General features: G+C 42.1%; 1 protein-coding gene across 5 annotated transcripts in view; it reads right to left on the bottom strand.

Moving 5' to 3' along the window:
• Nucleotides 1–24124, bottom strand: part of MAP4K5 (mitogen-activated protein kinase kinase kinase kinase 5) — a 72547-nt gene that overhangs the window by 10975 nt on the left and 37448 nt on the right. For 4 of the 5 annotated variants that reach the window (XM_087746895.1, XM_087746896.1, XM_087746892.1 and 1 more), the window contains 23 exons: nt 24039–24103; nt 22805–22860; nt 21555–21602; nt 21418–21460; nt 19932–20004; nt 18870–19001; nt 18257–18319; nt 16864–16945; nt 16108–16224; nt 15670–15748; nt 14571–14629; nt 13468–13532; nt 10613–10657; nt 9858–9900; nt 9194–9404; nt 8333–8430; nt 8190–8231; nt 7463–7547; nt 7293–7372; nt 2862–2922; nt 1687–1801; nt 1493–1551; nt 39–142 (listed from right to left, as the gene is read on the bottom strand). In XM_087746895.1, the coding sequence (XP_087603021.1) occupies nt 39–142; nt 1493–1551; nt 1687–1801; nt 2862–2922; nt 7293–7372; nt 7463–7547; nt 8190–8231; nt 8333–8430; nt 9194–9404; nt 9858–9900; nt 10613–10657; nt 13468–13532; nt 14571–14629; nt 15670–15748; nt 16108–16224; nt 16864–16945; nt 18257–18319; nt 18870–19001; nt 19932–20004; nt 21418–21460; nt 21555–21602; nt 22805–22860; nt 24039–24103 (1825 nt within the window). The remainder of the gene's footprint in view (nt 1–38; nt 143–1492; nt 1552–1686; nt 1802–2861; nt 2923–7292; nt 7373–7462; nt 7548–8189; nt 8232–8332; nt 8431–9193; nt 9405–9857; nt 9901–10612; nt 10658–13467; nt 13533–14570; nt 14630–15669; nt 15749–16107; nt 16225–16863; nt 16946–18256; nt 18320–18869; nt 19002–19931; nt 20005–21417; nt 21461–21554; nt 21603–22804; nt 22861–24038; nt 24104–24124) is intronic. The other variant, XM_087746893.1, reaches the window with a different exon arrangement.

Here is a 24124-nt window from a genome sequence, read left to right as displayed (position 1 = left end):
TTAAGCTTACATGTTCTAAACTAAAGTGCAATACTTACCTTTATTAACATGAATTTCTGCATTGGCTCATACCACTGTAGTAAAACAATTCCAGACTGCAATGCACCACACAGGTATTTATGTCCCGTGTATGGATTTCGTACTATATAAACAAAAAAAAAAAAAAAAACCCAAACCAAAACATTTTAAGTCCAAGAAGTTCAATGCTTACTTGAAAAAAAACTCTGCAGCTACCTTTACAAATACTTTAAGAAACAGTATCACTTTTCTACTGATAATGGCCTTCTGGCTTGCCATTCAAATATCCCCAGTGACTAATATTGTGCTACATTCCAGACAATTCCAATTATACATATAATTAATAACCACTAGCATTCCTTGAGTCCCAGTACAAAGGCCACATGCTGAGTGGCCACAAAAGCCTGAACACCTTCTTCCCGGGGCTGTGTGAGCAGGGGGAGTGAAAGGTCCAGGGCAAGTTGTGATTTAAATTAAAAAAATATCCCAAGCAGTGAAGATACCCCATAACTTCTCATGAGCTTTGACAGCCCATGCAATAATATGATGAAGGGCTTGGGGTTTGGTTTTTTTAAGCTCAGTTGGATACAAGACCAGCCTGACTTCAGGACTCATTTGTAAATACGCCTACTGTAGACACTTTATATGAGCTAAATAGGATATCCAAGTTTGAAACTAGGTACTTTATACTCTGCTTAAGCATTTTTAAGAGCGTAAAGGTAAAATTTCACACAGCACTAGGGCCAGTTTTCAAAAGGACATGTATTTTGTAGAAAGACCAAGTCTTTCTGAAAGTCAGCAAAGCCAAAGACAAATCTGTAATTCCACAAGCTTTAACTCTTTTCTGGGCACTCAGAACCTGAGCGATGGCTTCACTCCTCCCCAGGCTAACATGATTTTTATTCATGTCCAGCCTGTTCTTTGTGGAAAATATTCTTTCCAAGTCAGCATAGCGAAAAGTTGGACCTGGGTCAAAGCTTGAGCCAAACTGACAGAGCAGAAAGGGTATTTGTGCATGTGCAACAAGTCTGGGATTCTGGAGCAAGTGTTACGCTCGCAGGCAGTCAGCAGGTCCCAGTAACCAGCTGGCTCGGGTGGCAGCCTGAAGCCAGTGATCCCAAACGTCAACTTGTTCCCCAGGAGCTTCAGCAGCTCTCAGAGTGTGCAACACTCGGCAGCTGTGTGCCACTGGCGTTCTCCAGGGCTTCCCTTGGGATTTTGCTCTAGACAGCAACACTTCTAGGTTAAGAGCTGATATGAAAACCGCCTTTGCACTGAAGAGCATAAAGACCCCCACGTTAATTAAAAGGAAAGCTACACACCAGCTAGGCACAGCATTAAGAAATAATGTAGTCGTACTGTTTTCTGAACAATGAACTAACTATAAGTTTATTAAAAAGAAATGAGTTTAAGGCATGCCATGCCCAACGACAAAGGCCAGGAAAAAAAACTGCAAAACTGAAGGCCTACTCACCTATACAGCATTTGTGGCATCCTTTTGTATCGGGGATCTTTGTCGTTAAGGCGAACTTCCTGGAATAACAATTATGAAAAAAGGCATCAACAAGAGATGCCGAAGGCCCTTCATGCTACCAAATTCAACAGCACCAATGGTGTTTATGCGAATTTTCACTTGTTAATAATTGGTTGTAAGTGAAAGATTTGTACCTTGGTAATATTTTGTCAGGAAACCTATGGGTTTGAATATGAGCAGCTAATCCTGTTTTTTTGGCTTGTTCGAACAAAGCTATTAAATTATGGGAGTAGAGCTGGAATGTTTTCCCTGTAAGAGAGAAAAGCACAACTGATATCGCACCCATGCCTCCAGCAGAGAACTGCACATTTTAGAAAAACGTATGTATAGAAAATTACCTTCTAGAGAAACGGAGCACGTGCGTCAGATATTTCGAGTCCAGTTATGAAGAAAAATAAAACAAGACAACAATAATAATGCATATAGAGAAGACACGGCATTCAACTCAAAGTTCATTTCAGTAACACTAAAGCAGCCCTGAAAGTTTTATGCACACATTTTTAGAAGGCTGTAATTATACACCAACAATTAAGTATATCATGATATCTTCTTTATCTATAAATCAATAAAAGTGGTGTTACACAAAACCCTGCATGTTTTAAAGCACAGTCCTACAATTAGTCTGCATGCCACAGTGCCTCTGTTTCCTATCTAGAATGTCCTATTCCAGGACAACTGCTGAAAAATATATTTTTTGCAAGAATCAATCTGCTGGATTAGTAATATTTCACAGCCACCTCCTCATCCTTTAAATTGAGACTGGTTTTCTTTTAGGGTGGATTTATTCTCTGAATCTGTTTCATACCAAAGATGCTGCCAGGCTACAATACACTGAGAATGATCAAACACTGCATCTACGTTTTGGTAATGCACCTACGTTAATCCTCTCCTAATTTTGTTCAGACGCACGAAAGCCAGCTTTATTCCGACCCTCCTAGCTCAGGGACCAAAGAAGAGGACACTCTTTAGATTCTCCAGGCACTTCCAGTCACATTGCAGCCTTGGCAGAGGCAGCTCTTGTTTGACAAATACCAAGTGCCCAGCTTCTCCAAACTAACTAAAAATAAATAAAGAAAGAAACCACGGTGGGACACTGCAGCCAACTGGCTTTACTACTTGTGAATGTCCAGTTTTAGCTCTGAAAGTATTTCACATTAAAACACTCTTGAAGCAAAGCTTCCTATACAAACACAAGAAACAATGCAAAGTTTTCTACTTCAGTACAATCAAAATACATGATACTGAATTATGACTTTAAGGGTTTCTCTTTATTTATAATTTTATTAATTTTCCCTCTATTTATACATACCTGACAAGGACATTAAGGTGTTATTGATAACATACAGCCAGGTGCACTTTCGGGGAAACAACTGAAGAAAGAAAACATCTCCATTAATAGAAACACATAGGAATTTCCAACTGTGGTTTTCTCTGCCTGCTCCACCTCTGCCACCATTCCTGCAGGGATCGACACTGGAGAAAGTCCCAGACGCAACTACAGTTTCCCCTTTAATTCACTCTTTGGACCCTTGCTTAGCCCTTTTACCTGTCTGAAATAGCTTTCGTTCCTTCCCTCTTCATTCCTTCCCTGAAACTTCCAAAATGCAATTTTTCTTTACGTTTTAATTAGCAGCACAGAGCCAAAAGTGGGACAACTGGCAAGACCGGAATACCATACATAGAAAGATCTAGCTTGCTCAGGAATGACAGCCAGAGAAAGGAAGATAACATTATTACAGAGAGCCACTAAACCCCACAAAAGTCAGAAGAGGGGGGAAAAAAGGCATTCGTATTTTCTAAGCAACTTGAATTACCACAAAATCCTGAATTTTGTGGGACTTACCTGCCTGGCTATTTGAGTTAGCATGCTGCTTTGTAAACAGCTCATGGAAGGCATTGAGACTTTTGTTTCAGAGGGAAGAAGTTACTCATGGGGCAGCTAGTCTAGATTTGAGGAGATTTCAAAGTTAAGAACCTCTTGACAACCTGAAGGGAATTTTGATAAAAGTGCTGGCAAATGACAGCATTCGGGAGTCTCAAAAAAAGAAGGAGTAAGGACAACAGAATAAGGACAAGGATTTTGTTTAAAAAAAAAGACAAGATTAAATTTATTGAACGGTATTCACAGGTAAGGTCCTCCCTCAAGAAAAAATTTCCAATAAAAGAAGGAGTTCAAAGCATTAAGCTGTTTCTAAAGGAGACTATTAAAAAAAGACAACAGCAGACTGGTCCACTGAGGGAAGCTGTTGCAAAACACAGCAGAAGACGCTTGAATCAAGGCTCTACAAAAGAATGGTTGTACTGATTCATGCAAATGTCCATCTCACCTAATATCTGTTTCCAACAGTCACCATAAAGTGACATAATTTCCCCTAAAAATGGTGAAAACATGGGAAAAATGTATATATAGTACTGCACCTAATACCCTGCCAGGCACCAAGTTTTTCAGCTCAGAAACCTGCTGAATCAGATACGAGCTTTATGCATTTAGTGAGCTTCAATGGATTTATCCTCCATAAATTTGTCCAGTCTCCCCTCTGAACTCAGGTAACTCCTAGCATTTGCAACTCCCCACAGCAAGAAGGCCCAGGCCGGTTACCCACTGTCTGTTTTTAATTTGGCTCCACGAGCTTCATTTAATGGCCCCACTGGAAGAGGAGGAGAATAGTTGTTCCCTACGAACCCTCTCCAAGCCACCCCAAGAGGGATGAACATGAGCCAGCAGTGTGCTCAGGTGGCCAAGAGGGCCAATGGCATCCTGGCTTGTATCAGGAATAGTGTGGCCAGCAGGAGCAGGGAGGTGATGGTGCCCCTGTACTGGGCACTGGTGAGGCCGCACCTCGAGTACTGTGTTCAGTTTTGGGCCCCTCACTACAAGAAGGACATTGAGGGGCTGGAGCGTGTCCAAAGAAGGGCAACGAAGCTGGTGAAGAGTCTGGAGCACAAGTCTTATGAGGAGCGGCTGGGGGAGCTGGGGTTGTTTAATCCGGAGAAGAGGAGGCCGAGGGGTGACCTTATTGCTCTCTACAACTGCCTGAAAGGAGGCTGTAGCGAGGTGGGGGTCGGTCTCTTCTCCCTAGTAACGAGTGATAGGGCGAGAGGAAACGGCCTCAAGCTGCACCAGGGCAGGTTTAGGTTGGATATTAGGAAAAACTTCTACACCGAAAGGGTGGTCAAGCATTGGAACAGGCTGCCCAGGGAAGTGGTTGAGTCTCCATCCCTGGAGGTATTTAAAGAACAGATAGACGCAGTGCTCGAGGACATGGTTTAGTGATGGACTTGGCAGTGCTGAGTTAATGGTTGGACTCGATGATCTTAAGGGTCTTTTCCAACCTTGACGATTCTGTGATTCTGTGATTCTATTTCTTATTTCCCACCCCATTGGCTTAAGTATCACAAATACACAATACAGAAGACTGAAACAAGGACACAATGCTAAGGACGAAGAGGCAATCACAAGATAAGCCTGAAGGAAGAAATATAAGAAAGGTTAAATGCAAATCAAGTTACCAACATAAGAGAAGCCGATAAATGTGGTAACTGGGAAAACAAAAGGCTCAGCCCACTGCTTGACAGGAAAGAAAGACTACATGATTAACACAGTTAATAGCACTGGGGTAGAAACTTGTGCTAGAAGCAGAAAAAGAACATATCACACACTATTTCAACTAGATATACTCATGTCAGCAGGTCCCAAATAAAGTTTACTTTACAGTACTTAAGAACTGGCTCAAAGCCCAAGGTCTCAGTAGTGATTATCTTCAAGAACCGATGGAGGACGAACAAGGACCTCAGGAAGCACAAACACAGCACCTATGCCAAATAAAAAGGGCGGTGGGAATTGCAAAACAGTCTGACTGACTGTATATCCAGAGTAGCACAGGAACAAGCCACATACTTTTTAATTACCAAGGGATAACAAGAGCAGCTAGTGCAGACCAGGCTGTATTTGAACATCTGAATTTCCTTCTTTAACTGCCCTGCTGGGGGCAGCGAAACAGTAAGATGAGACACATATGTGAAGGACCTTGTCCTGCGTGCCATTTCCATGTGCAAAATAAGAAAATATGGGGTAAAAGAAATCGCAGAAAGAAAACATACAACTGGTTGGACATAAAAACAGAGTCTCTATCAGCAATTTGGTATTTAATAGAAGGAAAAAGCAGTGTGTAGATATATAGTGTTTTCTCTGGGTCTGGTTCTATTCAGTATTTTCACTGAAAAACTAACAATGGAATAAAAGTATACTTCTGAAATTGGGAGATGCTAGCCTCGGAGAGACACCAAGCACTTCGGAAGATGCGATCAGAATTAGAAGTTGGAGAAACAGTTAAAAATGGTCATGTGGTGGGGAGAAATCATTAAATGAATAAACGCAAATAAGGAAACAAGTGGCACGGCAGAAGCGGAGTTGTTAAGCCTCTGGGGTTAGTAGTGGATCACACTTGACCTCTCCAAAATGAGGATGCTCTCACAGAAAAGGAAACTTTCATTCTGGGATGCACTGGGTGTCATCAGTAGACACTAGTAAGTTCTCTCTGCCTACCACTGGCATATCTAACCTTTCAATAGGATAAAAAAAGCAAGTGGAAGAGTCCAGAGAAGACTGTTACATGAAATAATTCAGGAAAGTGTACAAGGAAAGGGATTGCTTTGACTAACAGAGTAAAGAGAAAATTGAGGTAAGAAGGCCAGGGGGTCTCCAACAGCTGCCACCACAACTGTTAGAAATTAAATTATTAATTATTGAATTAAAAGTAAGTAGTTGTTCCCCGTGTCTACTGAGGCTACAAAAAGATAAGCAACTTCATGTTCAACTCTATCCTACTGCATTCAGGTGCACCCTCAGCTCTCTTAACTTGAAAGGATCTTCTAATTGTGTTGAATTCAAATTCCCAATTCTCACCATCAAGCCCTTTATAAGCTTCTTTTGCTTTTGTCTGGGCCAAACTACCCCGACATGACCTTGCTGAACCACTTCCCCTTTTCTTTCGCCCCTCTCGAGTTTTGGCCCCTAGCACGATGCTCCCAGAAACAGAGGACTTTCTCTTGAGCACAGACCTCCGTGCAGTGCCCTTTCTGTGAAATCATCTTTCTCTCGCTATTACTCACAGATACACCCACCCTGCCACCTCTGCTTTCTGACCCGTGCCATGTCTCAACTGAATTTAACGCTCTTTAGAGGCCTGAAGTGCCTTTGTGAACTGCTTTAGAAACCTGCAGGTATAAACCTCATTATGAGCATCTGCCAACACTTCCCTTCCAAGAATACTCTGCTATTCCTGATTCTAATAAAGCAAATGTAACAATACCATGATTGCATGAAGTGGCTTTGGAAAGGGTTAAGAGAGCCCAAGAAAACAGAAGCAAACGTGTATTTATTGGTGATAGCAATGCCAGCTAAATTAAATGGTTGAGGGCTTTGGTGGCATCCAGTGGAGAAGCAATATGCCATCTAGTGGAGATAAAATGGAGAGAGAAAGGGCAGCTAATCAGTTGTCTCCAAGGAGAAGAAAGATGTTTTAGTAGAGAACTCCTCTGAACGCACTGTCACATAAGCAGCAACAAAAAATTCAGGTAGGCAGGGGAACTATTAATTTTAGGACTTCCATTGCTTGCTTTGATGTGAATCACTTTATGCCACAAAGCCTGGCATCCCATCTACCCCCTCTAATACCAAACTTTCTCACTTCGTAATATCCCCAAATCTATTCTGTGTGTTCAGTACACCAAAAATCACCTGTTCCATTGTTGCTTCGTGAAGTTCATTCAAATTCAAAGTATAGATACCTTCTTCTGTGCCAAAGATAATGTACTGATCTAAAAATTTAAGAGAAATTTATTATTTCAGAAGCTCATTACTACTGTGGCAACAGGCAGGTTTAAAGTGCAAACCTAAAATAACTTTACCTTTAGTATCTGGATGTATCCATGATGTTGCACAATTGATCTTCAAAGGACATCCATCAAAGACTTTGGAAAAACACGCTCCCATCTGAAAGACACCAGAACTGAAACCTGAAACAAGTTTACAGTATGAAGTGTTTATCTTCTGGCACTTGGCCACTTAGCACGCACCTGTATGCACTGCTGCTGTCTTTTTTCACACATAAACTTACTCTAATATGCTTTGATGCAAAACATTTTTACCTTCCCCAAGAGCCACAATGCAGCTTTCCAAACCTTTTCATCGACCTCGTATACACAAAGAAACGCTTAGAGGGATCGGAATAATATGAACAATTTTAAGTACCTACTGGGTAAGAACAATATTGAGTGCTTATATAAACAGCATGGGAAGGGAAAACAAGCAGAAGCATTGAAGTAATAACACGCTCTCGCATCACTACCACCTCTCTCCCTTGCTCTTTACTAAGCGGAGACTGCCCCTGGAGATCACAACCCACAGAGCCAGAGAAGTCTCCAACCCTTCGCATCCAGACTGAATGGTGAAAGGAAGCTTTTAAAAAAAGGAAACAAATGTTGTGGATTCAGTACATGCACAGTAACTGACTATGCGATGCAGGGAATCACCCCTGGTGAGCTGGTGGCTTATTCTAGCATAAACCTTCTCACACTAGAGAGATGCCATGACACCAGGCTTCCGAAAACTCCTACTGCAAATGGGATTTCTTACCAGCACCTTCGGTGTTGGTGGTAAACCATTGATCGCTGGCTTCTGTGGGAAGAAAGAAAGATCATAAAATACCTCCCACGCACTGATATAAAACTAGCTAGCTAACATGACAGTGAAATCAGACTGAGAGTCACAATACTTACAGGAAAATCTCTTTTCTCTTTTTTACGTGGCAGTTGAGGGATTTGTCCAGACCCTTCTGCGTTTTCTTCAATGAGTTTCAGCATGCCATCCCCATTTCCTGAAAAGAAGCCCAGACACATTTTGTAGCTAACTTGACACAGTGAAATAGAAAATATTTTGTTGCCCTATTCTCTCTTCTCCCCTGTGTCTATCAGGAGTGGAGAAGTGAGCTCTGACACTTCCATATACGCATCCCAGGTAGCTGAACCCTTCCAAGGACAGCTGGCCACTCTTCTGCACGCTAAGCTACACAGTAATAAAGGCTTTCCATTATCCAAACAGTCCCCGGGCCAAACACAACTGAGAATAAAGCTGTGGCAAGGCCCTCGCAGATGAACCTCCCTGCACATTCGTTGTTTTTCTGCTATTCCTGCAGGCAACACAGGAATGGTATTGACTGGCTGCGTGTCCGTGTTTTGGGAAGAACATTTCCACCATGGATCATGGCTCTAATCACAGAATCATTTAGGTTGGAAGAGACCCTTAAGATCATCAAGTCCAACCGTTACCCCAGCACTGCCAAGCCCACCACTAAACCATGGCCCTCAGCGCCACATCTACACGTCTTCTGAATACCTCCAGGGATGGGGACTCCACCACTTCTCTGCATGCCCAGTTGATAAATGCTTTCAGTGAAGAAATTTTTCCTAATATTCAACCTAAACCTCCCCTTCTAATAAGAACCAGCACACATGTAAAAAGGAAAGCTGCACCTCGTGATCAGCTTGTATTAAAAAAATTATCTACTGAAAATGGCTGACTCTAGAACTGATCTCCTTTCACAGGACGCAAGTCACCTTTAGGAAATGTAATGTATTTACCTAAGTCGCTGTATCTAGCTGTGAGCAATCCAGGGCTACTGATGCTGCTGGTCATACCAACGGGGGAAGAATCGGTCTGAGGCCCACAAACAGGGATACTCTGTCTCCTGTGAGCTGGTGGGGCTCTGTTCTGTGAGTCTGGGAAATGTTTTATTGTCTGACATTTCTCATCGTCTGGAAGGTTTTCCTCAGGATAACTGTTTATTCTTGGCTGCAACAAACCAAAGAGGTGAAGGTTACCTGGGAAATGGCACTTGGAAGCATAAACTTCAGACAAGTTTAATTCAAGTCAGACTGCTTCTACACAAAAAATAATATCAGCCTTTGAAAAAAGACATTTGACAGCAGAATAATCTAATTCCTTCTCCGATGGAAAATCACAGCAGCAGGCAGAATGCTGAACAAGAGGACATCCCACGCAGCACGCTCTCTTCAGAGGGAAAATACCTACAAGTCACTGTGTCTAGGGCAGCGAAAAAGGCCAGGAGTCCCCCAAGGCTGAGACCGTACAGACTGCAAGTCAGCATAAAATATGAAGCTGCACAAAGTTCTGCTAGCAAATGGTATTTAACAGAATTTGCCACCTACTGAGAGCATCAGATAGAAGCGCTGCAGAGGCTGCACAAGTGGGGTTTGCTGCCTAAAACTCTTAAAAACCTCTTACCTTAGGAGGCAGCGGAGGTGGCCCTGCTCGCTTTAGTGTTGATCTGCAATGATAAGGTGCAGTAGTCTTAGTCAAACCAACAACATGAACAGAATTACTTGAGAACACAGACCGTAAATAAGACGAGCTAGACGCATAGAAAAGACGGATCACAGCTTTGCACGAACAGGGTTAAACTAGAAGACCAAGAGTGGGGGAAAAAAGCACGTTAATCTTGTTAGAAGTGTTGTTTTCTGATAAACTCATGTTCTTTCATAAATGCCAATGTTATAGAGCGTTCTGAGGTGAAGGGTGTTTGAAATTAGCAAATAAATCTACGGTCAGGGACTCGTTCGGTGCAGTTTGCAGCTTTCGCTCTGAATCAGACAAACGTTTGGGCACCAGAGGAGCTGCCCATACCCCACCAGAGCTCTGCAGGAACACCTGCATGTCCTGTCACTACCGGGCCTGGCTCCTGAAGGGTGGATTAATCGACACAAAATATGCTCTAAAGTATTAGGCACTTCCATATGCACTCTAAGATAACCTCAGGAAGGAGAGCAAGGGAAGAAAGCGTTGCTTTGCGGACGTTCTCCTGACGATCAGGTGAACAGTCAAGCGTGCGTTAGGCCTTGGAGTGCAACCAGCCCTCACTTATTTATGAGTGGCAAAGCTGCCTGCAGCATTGTAAGGAAAGAGGTTTTGCCAGAACGCTGCCTGCTTTAGCGAGAGCCGCACGGAGTAAACACAACTGTACGCGAAAGAGGTCCACTCACTCTTCAACATCTTCGCTCCCATCGCCAAATTTTGTAAGCAGTCCCCTAGGTAAAATGTTTATAAAATTAAGAGCTCTGCTCTAAGGTCAACACGTGCAACGAAACCGATCGGTGATGTCATTTAGTTTCATTACAAGCATCTCCCAGCCCTTTTCAAAATAAAGTATTTCTCTCTTATCCACTGCGCTAAGCTCTTTTTCATTTAGTACGGTCCTTTCCTTTCCTTCCCCTCACCCCCCAATAATCATTGAAGCTCTCTTCCACACCAGATACCATCAACTCATCTTTCATTTCCCTACCTGGTATTTTAAGTATCGTTGAAATGCCTAATAACAGTACAATATAAAAGAAGAAAAAAAAATAAGATGAGAACAGAGGGAGTTACTGGGAGACAAATGGAGAAAAGCCTTTACAAAGGGAAGTTTCCTCCTTTAGTGTTATACGCTAAAGACACAGACTGTTTCTCATTACAGTGGGAATTTTTGTTTCAAAGTTACCCCAGGGTCAAAAAATAAATTGTGACTAGAGGATCAAAGCAGCACTGAAAATATAATCCCGAAACAAACAAAAACTGATAAAAATTTGCAAAATGGCAACTTTCAAGCTGTGTCTTCAAAAAAAAAAAATCATTCAAACTGCATTAAATCTAAAAATATCTAAACCATAGATCTAAACCCAATAAAAAGCATTCCTTAGCGCGCTGTTGTGATGCTGCGAAGCCCAGGCTTCTGCATTGAGCGGTTGTGAGGTGGAAGAGGCCGTTCAGAAGCTGGTGTCCCCGTTCAGCCAGGGACAGGCTTCTCCAGGCTGCGGCAGCCTGCTGCGGGCCAGCTCTCTGCCTGCAGCGCAGGCACCCCCCTGCCCCCCCGGCTCACGCGTCCTTCCACGATCCACACCACGTCACCCACCGAGGAATGACCTCAGGGGTAACGAACAGGAAGACAAAGGCATATTATATACAAAAACTAACCCAGCCAAATTTGGATTCACGTCAAATTTCCCTGAAAGTTACTTCTGAAGGGAAAGCAGCAGACAGTTGCCAACAGGAACGAGTAAAAAATTTAAAAGAGGAAAAAGTCCAGCTGTCAACAAAAACCAACTCCATAATACAGAACATTTTTTAAAAAGTAATTTTAAAATGAGGATAAGGATGAGAATAAGGATGAGAAAAAACACAAGATAAGGATAAGGATGAGAAAAAACAAGAAATAAGTTCAATCATCAGATACACATTCTGGTATTCCCCTTTCCAGTCAATAATGCCCGAGCCGAAGACATCAACCACCGTTGGCTCTGATAAAAGCCAAGGGGCATGAGAAGCAAGGACCCCCCAGCACACGTCCCCCTGTACGTCCCTGGTGTTACTGGGTTGCTGGGACGGAGCAGCTATGCGTTTCCTGTTTATCTTTTTAAACTGGAAGTGGTTTCCAAGTAAGCAGCACGGATTCACCACCCAGAAACTTTATGCCTGTCCTCCTTTCAATATTAAATCTGTATCTATTTACTGATTTATAGCCCTAGCAACCTTTGCTACGGCTGCATTCATCCTGCTTTTAACACAGCCTGGTACAGACAGTCTTAATAACGCTACGGGAACAGAATCGAATCGATAAGTCACTTGGCCAGGAGGAGCTTCCCTCCCTCCCTGCTCCTCAACCCTGTGGATTCCAGCTGTCTGCAGAAAAGCCGGCACTCACGAGAAAGGCTTTCAATCTGCAGCTCATCAGGGTCACGCAAACAAACCGAGAGAGGAAGGAAAGCAGCCGCTGTCCTGACCGGGCAGGGAGAGCCAGGGCCTAGAAAGCCACCCCAAACCTTTACTACAATGAGAGCGAGAACAGAAAAGCAGGTTGAACTTAAAAAGACCCAAACACTGGCAATCTCCGTGACACGGCCAGCCTTCCAGGGGGCTGCAGTGTCAGCTGACAGCTTACGCAAGACTTTATCTGCAAAAAAGCCAAAGAAATTCACTGTCTGCTGCTCAGTTCCAAATAAAGATGGGAACCAGGCTCTTTTAGCTGAGCAATTACTTCAACCAAAATACCATCTTTCCCTACGTATGGGCATCAATCAGTATTACCGAACTTCCATATTCTTCTTCACTGCAAATTCAAAGATTGCCTTTAAAGGCAGAATCCAGTATTTTGCAGCAAAAGCAAGCCACATACCTAATAAATTCAGCCCTAACTCGGACAGAGTTGCTCTCCCTTACTTCAGGCCTGCTTTATCCCAGGGGAAATCAGTCCTAGCATATCTTTACCTCAAACACTTCACCCAGAACACTACATGACTGTACCGCAGATTACACCGGGCAGGCACCCGCAGCAGCAGCAGTTGTGCTGTCGTAATGAACTCGGTACAGCCAAAACTTCAGAACTGGTTTCTCCTTCCCTTTCTTGTAAGGGCCCGGCCTCAGGGCTGCGAGCGTGCTTTGCCACGGGATGTCTCAACCACAGCCGCGGCTCAGAAGAGAAGCGCAAGGCCAGCGCGGGATCCTTAACTCAGCCCTTGCAACGTTACCGGCTTTGCTTCGGAAAATTGACTCTGGCTGCGTGATTTCAGTGTGCTGGCCATACGTTTACACTTCACTTTCCATCTACAACCGGGGAGTTACAACAAATTTAAAACAAACTACTGTTCAGGGTTAAAAGAGATTAAAACCCATTCCCCAAGAGAACGACCAACCAACTGCAGGAAGAGGACTGCACACTGGGTAAAATCTCCTTTAACTTTATGAATATTAAAGTGGATTAGGGCTTACGGTTTGATTTTCCACCGTCGCTCAATTTTTATTTCAGAGTGTATTTTCATATTAAGTCACAGAAATGAAAGACGTTTTTAAACTCTGTACTTACTTGCTGCTTCCACCATCAACAAAAGGATTCCAATGCGAAGCAAAGTCAGTGCCAGCTGCCACAACCTGAAGATGCAGAAATTTTCAATTTTTTTTTCCCCCCTGTCAAACTCAAGTACCTTATCCACAGCACATGAAGAGGCCTGGAAGATTCCCAAGCCCTGCAGAATGACCCATAAGCAGTAAAATAAAATTCCAAAGTGAAATAATGTTTTACAATCTAATTATAAAGCAACTACTGAAAAGCTAACTTGTTTTTAGACTCAGACTTAAAAGCAGCACCTGGAAATGGTATAGCACCAGTATCAAGTGGCAATAAGTAACATGAAAGCAAAAATTTATGGTGAAAACTCATATTTTCCACTCAGGGCACTTCCAAGACCCTCTTCCAGCAAGAGAACATACTGTAGCCACCTCCAAACTCATATGAGATGCCATCACCAGAGGCTGGGAGCATTCCTGTCACTAGACACAGCACTGAGGGCACCTCACCAGTAACAACATGTATGGATCTAAACAGTCACATTCAGAAAAGTATGATCTCGAACCTACCTGGTGAACTGGAGTACAGCTCTGAAAAACAGGAATGGGATTTTCTGGAGTGCTGAGCACTGATGTCTCCGAATCAAAATTAACGGCAGCTGTTGCTATTCACAACACTTATTACAAAATGGAGCCCTTGTGTACCCAGGCACATACTAATCCCAAAGAACGTTAATTAGCTGATCTGCAGGGAACTGCTGAGGGCTGGAACAACAGCAGCAGCTCACAGGGGGCAAAACCGGCTGCATGCGGGCTGGCGGCCTTCCAAGAAACAAGCAGCAAATAAACCCCGATGATGGGAAGATCAGGGATTCAAATGCAGAAAGGCCTCTTCACATTATCAAATTAATAGGCACATGTCATTTTTTTCACCTGAGCATGACTCTCCACACAAAGCATGGAGGGCAATTCATTTTCTTAAAAATGTGGCAATTGTCTGGGGACCAAGAGCGGCCTTCTCATGACTTTATACTTCAGAGACATATTACTTAGAGTTGCACCACAAAACAATGAAGACGCTATGATTTTAATAAATGAAGGAAGAAACAAACTTGTCCTTACCATTTCATCCCTAGCTTCTGTTTCTTTCCGTAGAGGGGGCTCAAACTGCAGCTTATCAACTACAAAACATTACATTTTCAAATTTAATACACACATTATGCTAGTGACTTTTCAACACTTACTACAGTGAAACGCATGTTGTAACATTACGTACACAACACTTAATTTGCCTACAAAATATGACCATCACTTAAATATCAGTGTTATTGTCTAAACGCTTGCATTTGCAAATATGAAACCCACAAGAAAGAAACAGACGGAAAGCAAAGACCAAGTTGTTTAATTAAAGTACAATAAAACATAACTACTTAACCACATGTTACTTTTAACGCATGTGAAAGAGAAGAAAGAGGCTTGTTAACAGCAAGCTTCCTAAAAGTGTGATCTACATGATGCAGAGGAGCGGATAGCATTTACACTACGAGAGACACTTGTCCGAACCTGAAGAAAGATCGTTTCTACCCTCAAAATTTCAACTTAGACCCAACTGAGTAGTATATTGTTTTTAAAGAAAAGAAAAGGTTCTATTAAAAAAAAAAAAGCATTATGTTAACATGCAGCCTAGTCAGGACAGCTATTGCAATCACAAGCGCTCCATCAGGGTCAAGAGAAGGTTTCACTTGTGAACTTGAAAACATATGCACGCAAACACAAAACGCTACATTTTTTCCGTATTTTCTCATCACACCATGACACCCAATGTACTCATATGAAAAGATGCCCTCCTAATTATCAACTCACTCTAATTTTTAGATGTTTGCACGTTGTTAGTGTGTTTGCTGTTTTAAGTAAGGCTGCATGGTCTGACAGAAATCCCAGAGCTGAAAGGCTATGCTGGTCATGCAAGGTTTCCACATAAACATTACGATGCAGCAATGAGATAGAATGAAACAGCAGAAAAATATGCAAGTTTTAATTTTGGGTTTGGAAAAATATTATTGAAGATTCATAGGCACGTGCTGTTTCTTCTGGTTTTGTTTCTCAAATGTGCGAACAGGGGAAGAGACTTTCCAGAGTACACAACGAAAGAATGACACCGACCTCCTCCATCGGTAAAAGCAAACCAACACAAAATGGGCAAAGCCCATCAGGAACTTACAGTTTATCTCCGATGCCGTTCTTTCTGCCCTAATGTTCCTGTTCGTAGAACGAATTGTATGGCGGATAACGGAGTGAGGCTGCAAGGGTTACAAACGGAAAAGCTGAGAAAAGTTGCGTGGCTTTCTGTTGGGTCTCAATCAACAATCAAACCAACAAGGAGCAAGAATAGCTGTTGCAGTCACACACTGCAACATGCCCCCCTTTTGCCCTAGCCTTGCCCAGCCCGGGCACAGGATCCTTCCGTACACCCACAGCATCAGCGTGACAAGCGCTGTGGCAGTATTTCCTGGCTTCTCCTGCATGGTAACTCTAAAAACAAAGCTCTAAAAATGTCGGGGCAGCACCCCCATCAAGCTGCAATTTTACATTCCCAAAGTAAAGCAGGGTATTTAAACTGTAGTTTTACCTAAAGACAGAAAATAAAAGATGTTCTCACCTCAAAATCATCATCATCAACTTCACCGTAGTGTGTATGGTTGTCAGGATTATTAACTTTGTCCAACAGCTCAACTGCTAAAGATCTGGAAAGACCAGGCTGCCCTACAAAGCTATGCTAGAACCGCAGAAAAGAACAAGTTATAATATGCAATTGATATGTAACTTTCATTAATAAACATCCAATATAGAACGTTACTGAATTTTGCAAGCTTTCTGGGGCCTTGAGTATTTCTTTAATGACTCCTTAATGGCTTGACTTTCTAACCCCTCCATAAGCACAGAAACACCGCACTTTAGGCCACTTGTAAATTGGAAATTAAACTCCGAGTCAAACAAACAATTACACCTTAACTTCACTTCTCACATGAGTAGTTCAGTCGAGTTTAGGAAGGCAGAAATAGATACGTGAACAACTGCTAAATACATCCATTTTCCGTTTGGGTGACAGGAAGGGTCAACGTCTACGCAGCTCTATCTAAGATGCTGAGACACCCACTCGCAGAAAGGATAAGGCTGAAGACAGAACGTTAAGCAAATTTCTGTAATCGTTCCTACCAAAAACTGTATAAAAATCTTGATATTGAACAAACTCTTGCTACTTCCTACAGCTGACCAATGTCTCCTTCAGATTTCGCCACCCGCGTTGTAAGACCAGAGAAAGAAAATTGTTCTAGTTTGGTTTCCTATTGATCTCTTGCTCGCTTTGAAGCAAGAGATCTCTTATGGATGCCACTACATGTTCCAAGTCACTTACAGAAAGGAGTCTGTCTGCTGTCGGTCTCTTCTTTGGATTTTTTGTGAGTGCTATTTTGACAAAATTATGGAATGTTGATGACCTTAAAGAAAAATGAGGTTTTATGTTTATTTTTGATTTTAACGCAGTTGCTAAACAGATTATAAAAGGGTGTGCTAAATTAGAATGTCGTCCAGGTACCTCATCTCAGGCTTGAATAATTACATTTCCAAGTTAACAAGATAGGAAAAAACCCATTCAATTCATGGAGCTTGCATGGAAAACATTTTGGTGCAGAAAATAAACCAAACACATACGGTGCTATTTCAACTTTTTCCAGTTTCAATTCTTACGGAATTAGGTATCAGAAAAAAATATTGTGAATTATGTACCCAGTAAACCCTCCAAATCTAGGCAAACCTACAAATTTCACTGTTCTTGACTACAGGTAGGAGAATAAAATACAAAGTTCTAGATAGAAACTCAACTTACTGTTTAAAACGCTTTGTTGCTATTTTCAGAACAACTTAGGTGACCGTGTGATACCACCTCGTTTTACATCTGCATTATGACTTGATGTTATGACTGGACCTACAATTTTTCAAGCATTTTTCTCGCGATTGCATTTGTGTCAGTATGCCTCTCTGGGGACAACATTAGCCCAAGTCTGCTTGCTTTCAAATCACGTTACAAAAGACATTTCCTCTTCTAGTCTTAGCGTCTGAGAGGCGGCACGGGAGAAGTCAAGTGTGTTGGCTGGGGTTACCCTGAGCCGCTTTGATACAGGAAACAAGCACTAAAAGTGTTTTCTCCCCTCCTCTAGCACACATCTGCCCACCCAAACCCCTTGAGGCAAAAAGATTGTACAGCAGCATGACGAGCAAAAAACCCTGCATACCAGAATTGTTTTGAGTCTCATAAATAAAACGTTAGTAAGCGTGGTACAAAATCCTGCAGGCACTAGAAAGGTATCACAGGTTAAAGAAATCGTGACAGGATTAAATGATTACCTGACCCATTGACAGTGGCAAATGCCCTATAATAGGAATTACGGGGAAAGGATAAAAGTAATTTTTTCTTCCTGGAACATACAAAGAGGACTGAAGAAGGGAGATTTCGTTCCCCTCTGGATCACTGGCAGGGATCAATTTACAGAGGTAGGGCTGTCCTGTCCCCTACTGCGGGTTTTCTGTCATGTCAGAAAATGTCTGCTGCTGGACCTTAACCCTCTCGTTTGCTTTCGGACACCTATGAAAATTTCACAGTGGAAATTCCTGGAAGTGAAATCACCTCTCAGGTTCCTCAGTTACAAACTAGCACACGCTATTTTTCACTGCCTCCCCTCTTTGATAATGACAAATCATTTTTTCACATTATCTACAAAATACTGAACAAAGGAAAGCGTTTAACCTACCATTTTGCTTTTTCCTTTAGCTTTGGCGGTTGAAAATTACTTTTTGACATTAAAAACAAAGCCCTAAAGGTAAAGGAAGAATAATGTTATTACATGGTAAAAAAATAATTAATTTCATTCCCATATCTAAACACTTTAAATTAATACTTTACGGTAAGAATCATACCGGTGAAACTGGATTATACAGTTAACAGTCTATACTGTGTTAGGGGACAGACACAGTAAAGCTGTTGATTTTTCTTATCTGTAAATAAAATCTTTTTATCGCCATGCATGAACCTTGTAAACATAAGGCTACAGCTTCTCTAGTGATTTACTATCACTAGGTAGTAAATCCGTACTTGTTCTTAATCAGATTGTTGATGACACTACAAAGTATTTTTTTTAAAAGTCAAAAATTTTGGTTGTAATTTCAATCCTAAATTTAAGTCTTTAGCTTCAGACTGATGCCTTAAAAACAGACACAGCTCACGCAGAAAGTAGATGTTTGATGAAGGAACCCTAGTGTGAGTTTCTAGGTCTGAGCTACAGAGAAGGTTAGGCTATATCGTAACAAGTCCCTGCTGGGACTGAAGCGGGTCCCGGAGATAAGCAAGCTCCCCAGCCAGCAGACCTCATCGGGTGAAGATCGAACATGGGCGGCTGAAGCTCTGCAAGTTCAATCGCCGTTATGCCAACCGCCCAGATATCGCAGAGCTGGTTATATCCACCGTTCTTTTCCACCGCTGCAACTTCTGGGGCCATCCTTTAAAAGCAAAGGCATCGTTCATCGAGAGCACCAGCTGCTTCTGAACAGCGCCCGCGCACGGGAGGCACAAAGCGAATCACATAACCCCAGAGCAGAACCCCCCGCCAAGAGCCTAGGTCAGGGAAAGCCTGGGGTCCCCCTCCCCTCACCCGGCATTCGGGGAGCAGAGAAGCACGCAGAGGTGACGTGCTCTGCCCGGGGTCACGGGCTGAACAGCAGTGCTAGGAATAGAACCAGTCTCATGATTCCTGGTGAAATGCTTTAATGACCAGATAATCTTCCTGCCCTCAGTCCTCCTTCTCCAACAGGATAAAGAGGGCAGCAAACAATTAAAAGCCATTGTCTGGATTAAGCTGTACGTAAGCGTTCAGTCTATACCAAGAATACCGCCCTAGGCATCCCAACTGCATCACAGTAATGCCAGAAACCAACAGCAGTTAAATTTGCATATATAATCCAGCTCAAGGTTTACAAGGATATATTTGCGTATTAAATGCTGTCTTGTACAGACATTAATCAGTAGAGATGACTAAAAGATAGTTTAAAACCTGTTTTTCTTCACAATTCTTTCTGCACAGAAATTGAAGACATTGTTTAGTTTATTCACTAAAAGTGTAAGAAGCTACTGAGAAACTGAGTGACCATTAGGTATCCAGAAAAAGGGGAGAAGGCTCTGTATTAACAAACCTGTGAGAAACAGCAATCCTGCCTCAAATATTGGGTAGCTTGTGTTACAGCAACAGCTACAATCAGTGCTTCCCAGACATTTACCCTTTGGGCATTTTACTTGGAAGAAAGGGAATTTCTCCAATTGCTATATATATTTGAAAATATGTGTGCATACTTCAGTGTGTGTACTTTAGAATTCTTGGCATAAATACAGACTTAGCTTCGCATAGAATCATAGCAATCCAAGTAGTTTATTACCAGTAAGGAGTACCAATAAATGATTTCCTCTTCGCAATGGTGGCTGTTATTTTTGCTGCTACACCGAAGTCAGCTGGAAAATAAAATTATCATAGACTTAGAAATCTCATTTTAAGACCTCAATTCTGCTCTAGGAAGTATCATATTATGAAAGAACAACCACGTTTCTCATCCGAAGTAAAAATTCATTAAGCTCCAACAGTTAACGATTAATAACGAGATCAGCTAATGTCTTCACTGACATGACTTCAAATTGAAAAGTTTAGTTTCTCCATACAGCTCACTCGTGACCCTGTTCCTCTCCTAGCTATTTTTCCATCTCACAATACAGCAACCAAGCAACCTTACAAAATTTAGTGGATATTCAATTTAATATTCAAGAGGAAAAATAGCATCATGCTTTGGAAACGGTACTATTTCGGGGTTACTTATGGAGGAACTGCGGGGGGCCATCTGTTCTCATTTCTGGAGACTCTGTCTAGGGGACAATAATCCCTTGCTCTCAGAGCTGCAGATAATCAGGCGGTCTTGCAGAGCCAAGAATCATTTAAGTCCTTTTTATTTTTATTGCATTTGTAGTATGATAGCTGGAGGATAATTGTGGGCAAATCTAACTAGCTTAGCAGGCAAAAGGAAGGTATCGGTGCGTAACTCAAGTTTAATGCAGTTAGTGGAATCTGCCATCAGTTTCAAGGTTTTACTCTTTTTTTTTTTTCTCCCCCTTCTTCTTTAAAAAGCTGTACTTTCCTAGCACAGCACTCCTGGTTCACCACAGGGGAGTAAACGTGTTGAACCACACAGCTTTTCTGAAGAGCAACCACGTAGCGAACGCACAACCGCCCTGATTCCCACACGGGACGCAGTAAGATGGTGAGCATCCCATTCCTTCTCCCACACAGCGGATCCTTGGAGGCTCCAAGGGAGAACTGCCATTCTGGCGAGGAACAAACACGTTGATATCCAGGTAACCGCAACCTGGCAAATTCCAGGGAAACTTGGGAGGCTGCAAGCCTTGGTAGTTGAAAAAAGAAATGACCTGTAACTTCTTGATAGAATGCAAAACTTCTCATCTCATACATACGCAAGCCCATGGGTGCACACTTTCTGTCGTCAACTATTGCCCCAAATAAGAATAAGAACATCCTACAGTGCAGCACCAAAAGGCTCATGCCACCGAGACCAGCATCTACTAAAATTGACTAAAACGATACAGGAGATCTGCTGTGTTATGCTTTATCATTTGTAGCAGGCTCAACCTTTGCTGTGCATGTGCTGTTCAACACAAAACAAAGCCTTACAAAAGCTGAATATTCTTCTTGGCAGGCACGGTCTCTACATTCTGGTTATTTTTTTGTCTTAATGGAATGATAAAAGTAAAAGGCAACTTGCTAAAACAAAGTGTCCCAGCTGGTACTGTAGCTTTTGATTGATTGAATTAAAACATCCTATTTGCTTTCTGTCTTATTATTAAATACAGGCAACTTACCTAATTTGACATCTCCATGGTCTGTTAGTAGAATATTTGCACCCTAAACCGTAATAAATACAAAGTTAAAAATCTTTATCGGGAGTATTTTTCCGCACTAGAAAGTTTAAGATAAGTTTCTCAAAGTTCCAAGTTACCTTTATATCTCTATGCATTTTGCCCTTCATATGCAAATACGCAAGGCCCTGGAAATGAAAGAGAGACAACGCGTCATTTTGCCATTTGTTAACATACTACAACGTCAGTCCCATTTAATAAATTTAAATTACTCAACGTATTTTATTTGAAAGTGGAGAAATTTGAAATTTGCAGATAGGAGGTATGCTGGTATTCCTCCTCTCTCCCAGCTCCAGCCAATACACGTGAAGACTTGTTTAAACCAGTCGTGGTGTAACACTTGACACAGATACGTGTGTATTTTCAAAACAAACCTCAAGATACATCACCTTTCCCCTTTACTAAAATTAACTATATTTTTGAAGTCCTGAAGGTTTCAACAAGCAGGTGTCGAGCCTTTAAGCTGAGTCCCTGCAGTAAGAAGAGATCAGGAACAGCGCCAGATTAGTTCCCGGGTCTGCACCCCTGCCTCTGGCAGGGACCAGCTCAGCCACCGCTTCAGGGAAAGGTGTGCATCCCCGTGATTCCTCACGGAATTATTCATGGATACACAGAGCAGGGAAAGAAAAGTTCCTTTAAGAAACAAATGGCTTGCATCATTTTATCTTGTTTTCTACAGTTATTAGGAACCACAAAATGAAAGAGGATCTTAGTCATCTGGTTGCAGTATTTTTCCTCTACAAATTATTAGAATTTACTGCTACAGATCCAGCAGGCAGTTTAAAATGTGCCTTTTTTTTTCCTTCCCCCTCCATTACTCAGCTACTTACCCTCGCTTACTAGGTATTAGCTGTTTTCTGCAACGAGATTCAAAAATTTGTCCTCATCAACTGCTGCGCTGACTCACTGTGTTAGAGCAATGGATGACAACAGCCCCGACAACACTGTGGTCACAACCTGCGCGGATCTGCCTTCCAGTTTCCCCGAAACCAACAGGCTCACCGAAGGAACGAGCAAGACTGGGGCTCAGTGGTTTGCTCCTGCGGTGGCATCCACAGAGGTGTCTACTCTTGTGCAAACTCCTTTGCAAATTACAGCACAGAAGCAGCACTGCTCTGACGAATGATTTTAAGCAAATATTTGCACTACGTTACTGGAGTTCCTTGCTAATTTACAATACGGAAACTCACTGATTAACCCTGGTTGATTGGTTTCAGCTAGATTCCCAACGCTTACAAACGTAAGTGATGGTACTGCAGCGCTTTCTGAAATCATCTACTCTCTCTAGATGGAGCAAACACTTGATGGCATACCTGCAGAAGTACAGTACCTGTAAAGTTTCTCTGCATACATATGCAATTTGTAACTCCGACAGAGGTCCTGTTACTGAAAACAAAGATTAAAAAAATGTGTAAGTCTGCAATATACAACACATAAATAACATTGTGAAGCAGCCAGAAAGTGGTATCTCCACGCAAAAGTTAAAGAGCGATTTTACACAAACTGTATTTGACATTGAGCTGCAAAGCGGGTTTTGTTTGCTTGTTTTACAGAAAGGCTTTCTGTAAAAAAACCAGCACAATAACAGAAGACAATACCCACAGCGAGAAGAAAACCGGTTTTGACAGAAATCTAATTTCCATTTTGCAAGTGACTTCGTAGTAATGTAATGTCCTGTATTCCGAGGAAGGTAAAAAGCAATAAAAGGGACTTCTGCTTATTTTTTAATATTAGAAATGGCAATGTTCTATACTAGGGGCCTATGAGACTTTGAATTGTTTTAAAGCTATTTGTACTAACTGGCTGAAAAATAAAGCAGAAAGAGCTTTGGCATTCGAAAACTCCACGTTATCATTTAAAGGCAGAGCAAGTCCCCGGACTGCTTTCCCAACAACTCCATTAACTCCTTCCACAGAATCAACAACTCTAGATGAAACCTCAGAGAGGAAAACAGTAATAAAAGAGTGGTACAGTACTGCACAGGAGCAAGAGTAACAAGTCATTTCTACCCTTTAAAGATCAAATATAGAGATTTCCCAGTAAAAACTGCTTCCCCACACCACGTACAGTCTCCATATCCAATTAGCGTGATTTCTGGTTGTCAACTTTTTTAAAGGTCTTTTTTCCACCCCTTCAGAAAGCAGATAGCCTGCTTCTGCGTACGGCATTCAGAGCCACGGGCTGAGAGAAGCCAAGACACAGGCGAGCTCCCAGCGTACAGCAACGGCAGCTACTGAAGAGCTCTCCACTGGAATAACTCAAGCTCTTTGGGTCAGTCCCCTAAGCATCGTGGGGAAAAATAAACAGCGTGAGGACTGAAAAATAAAGCACGTTCCACCCTAGAATGACAGGGTATTAGCCCAAAATGATGGTCACCATATGTGAGAAGCGCTCTCAACAAAATCGCCTGACTGTAGCTAAAAACCACTGTTCGTGCCCTAAGGAAAAACGCGCGCAGTGCCTGGCCAGTACCAACCGTTCCCCGTTAGTTTGCTTATTATTTGTTTTCCTTCTTTGCAGAAAGCTTCCAAAAGGTACAAATGTTAAAATAAGTTTCAAAGTACCATGGTAAATATCTTGGAGGGATCCCCCACCGCAGTATTCCATGCATATCCACAGCTTTTCACGGCTATCAAAAGAAAATTAAAAC

Source organism: Nipponia nippon, unplaced genomic scaffold (assembly GCF_047370975.1).
Source record: "Nipponia nippon isolate SJK-2023a ecotype South Korea unplaced genomic scaffold, ASM4737097v1 scaffold_11, whole genome shotgun sequence".
NCBI lineage: Eukaryota > Metazoa > Chordata > Aves > Pelecaniformes > Threskiornithidae > Nipponia > Nipponia nippon.
Note: the sequence above shows the minus strand (reverse complement) of the source record. Positions and strands in the feature narration are given on the sequence as shown.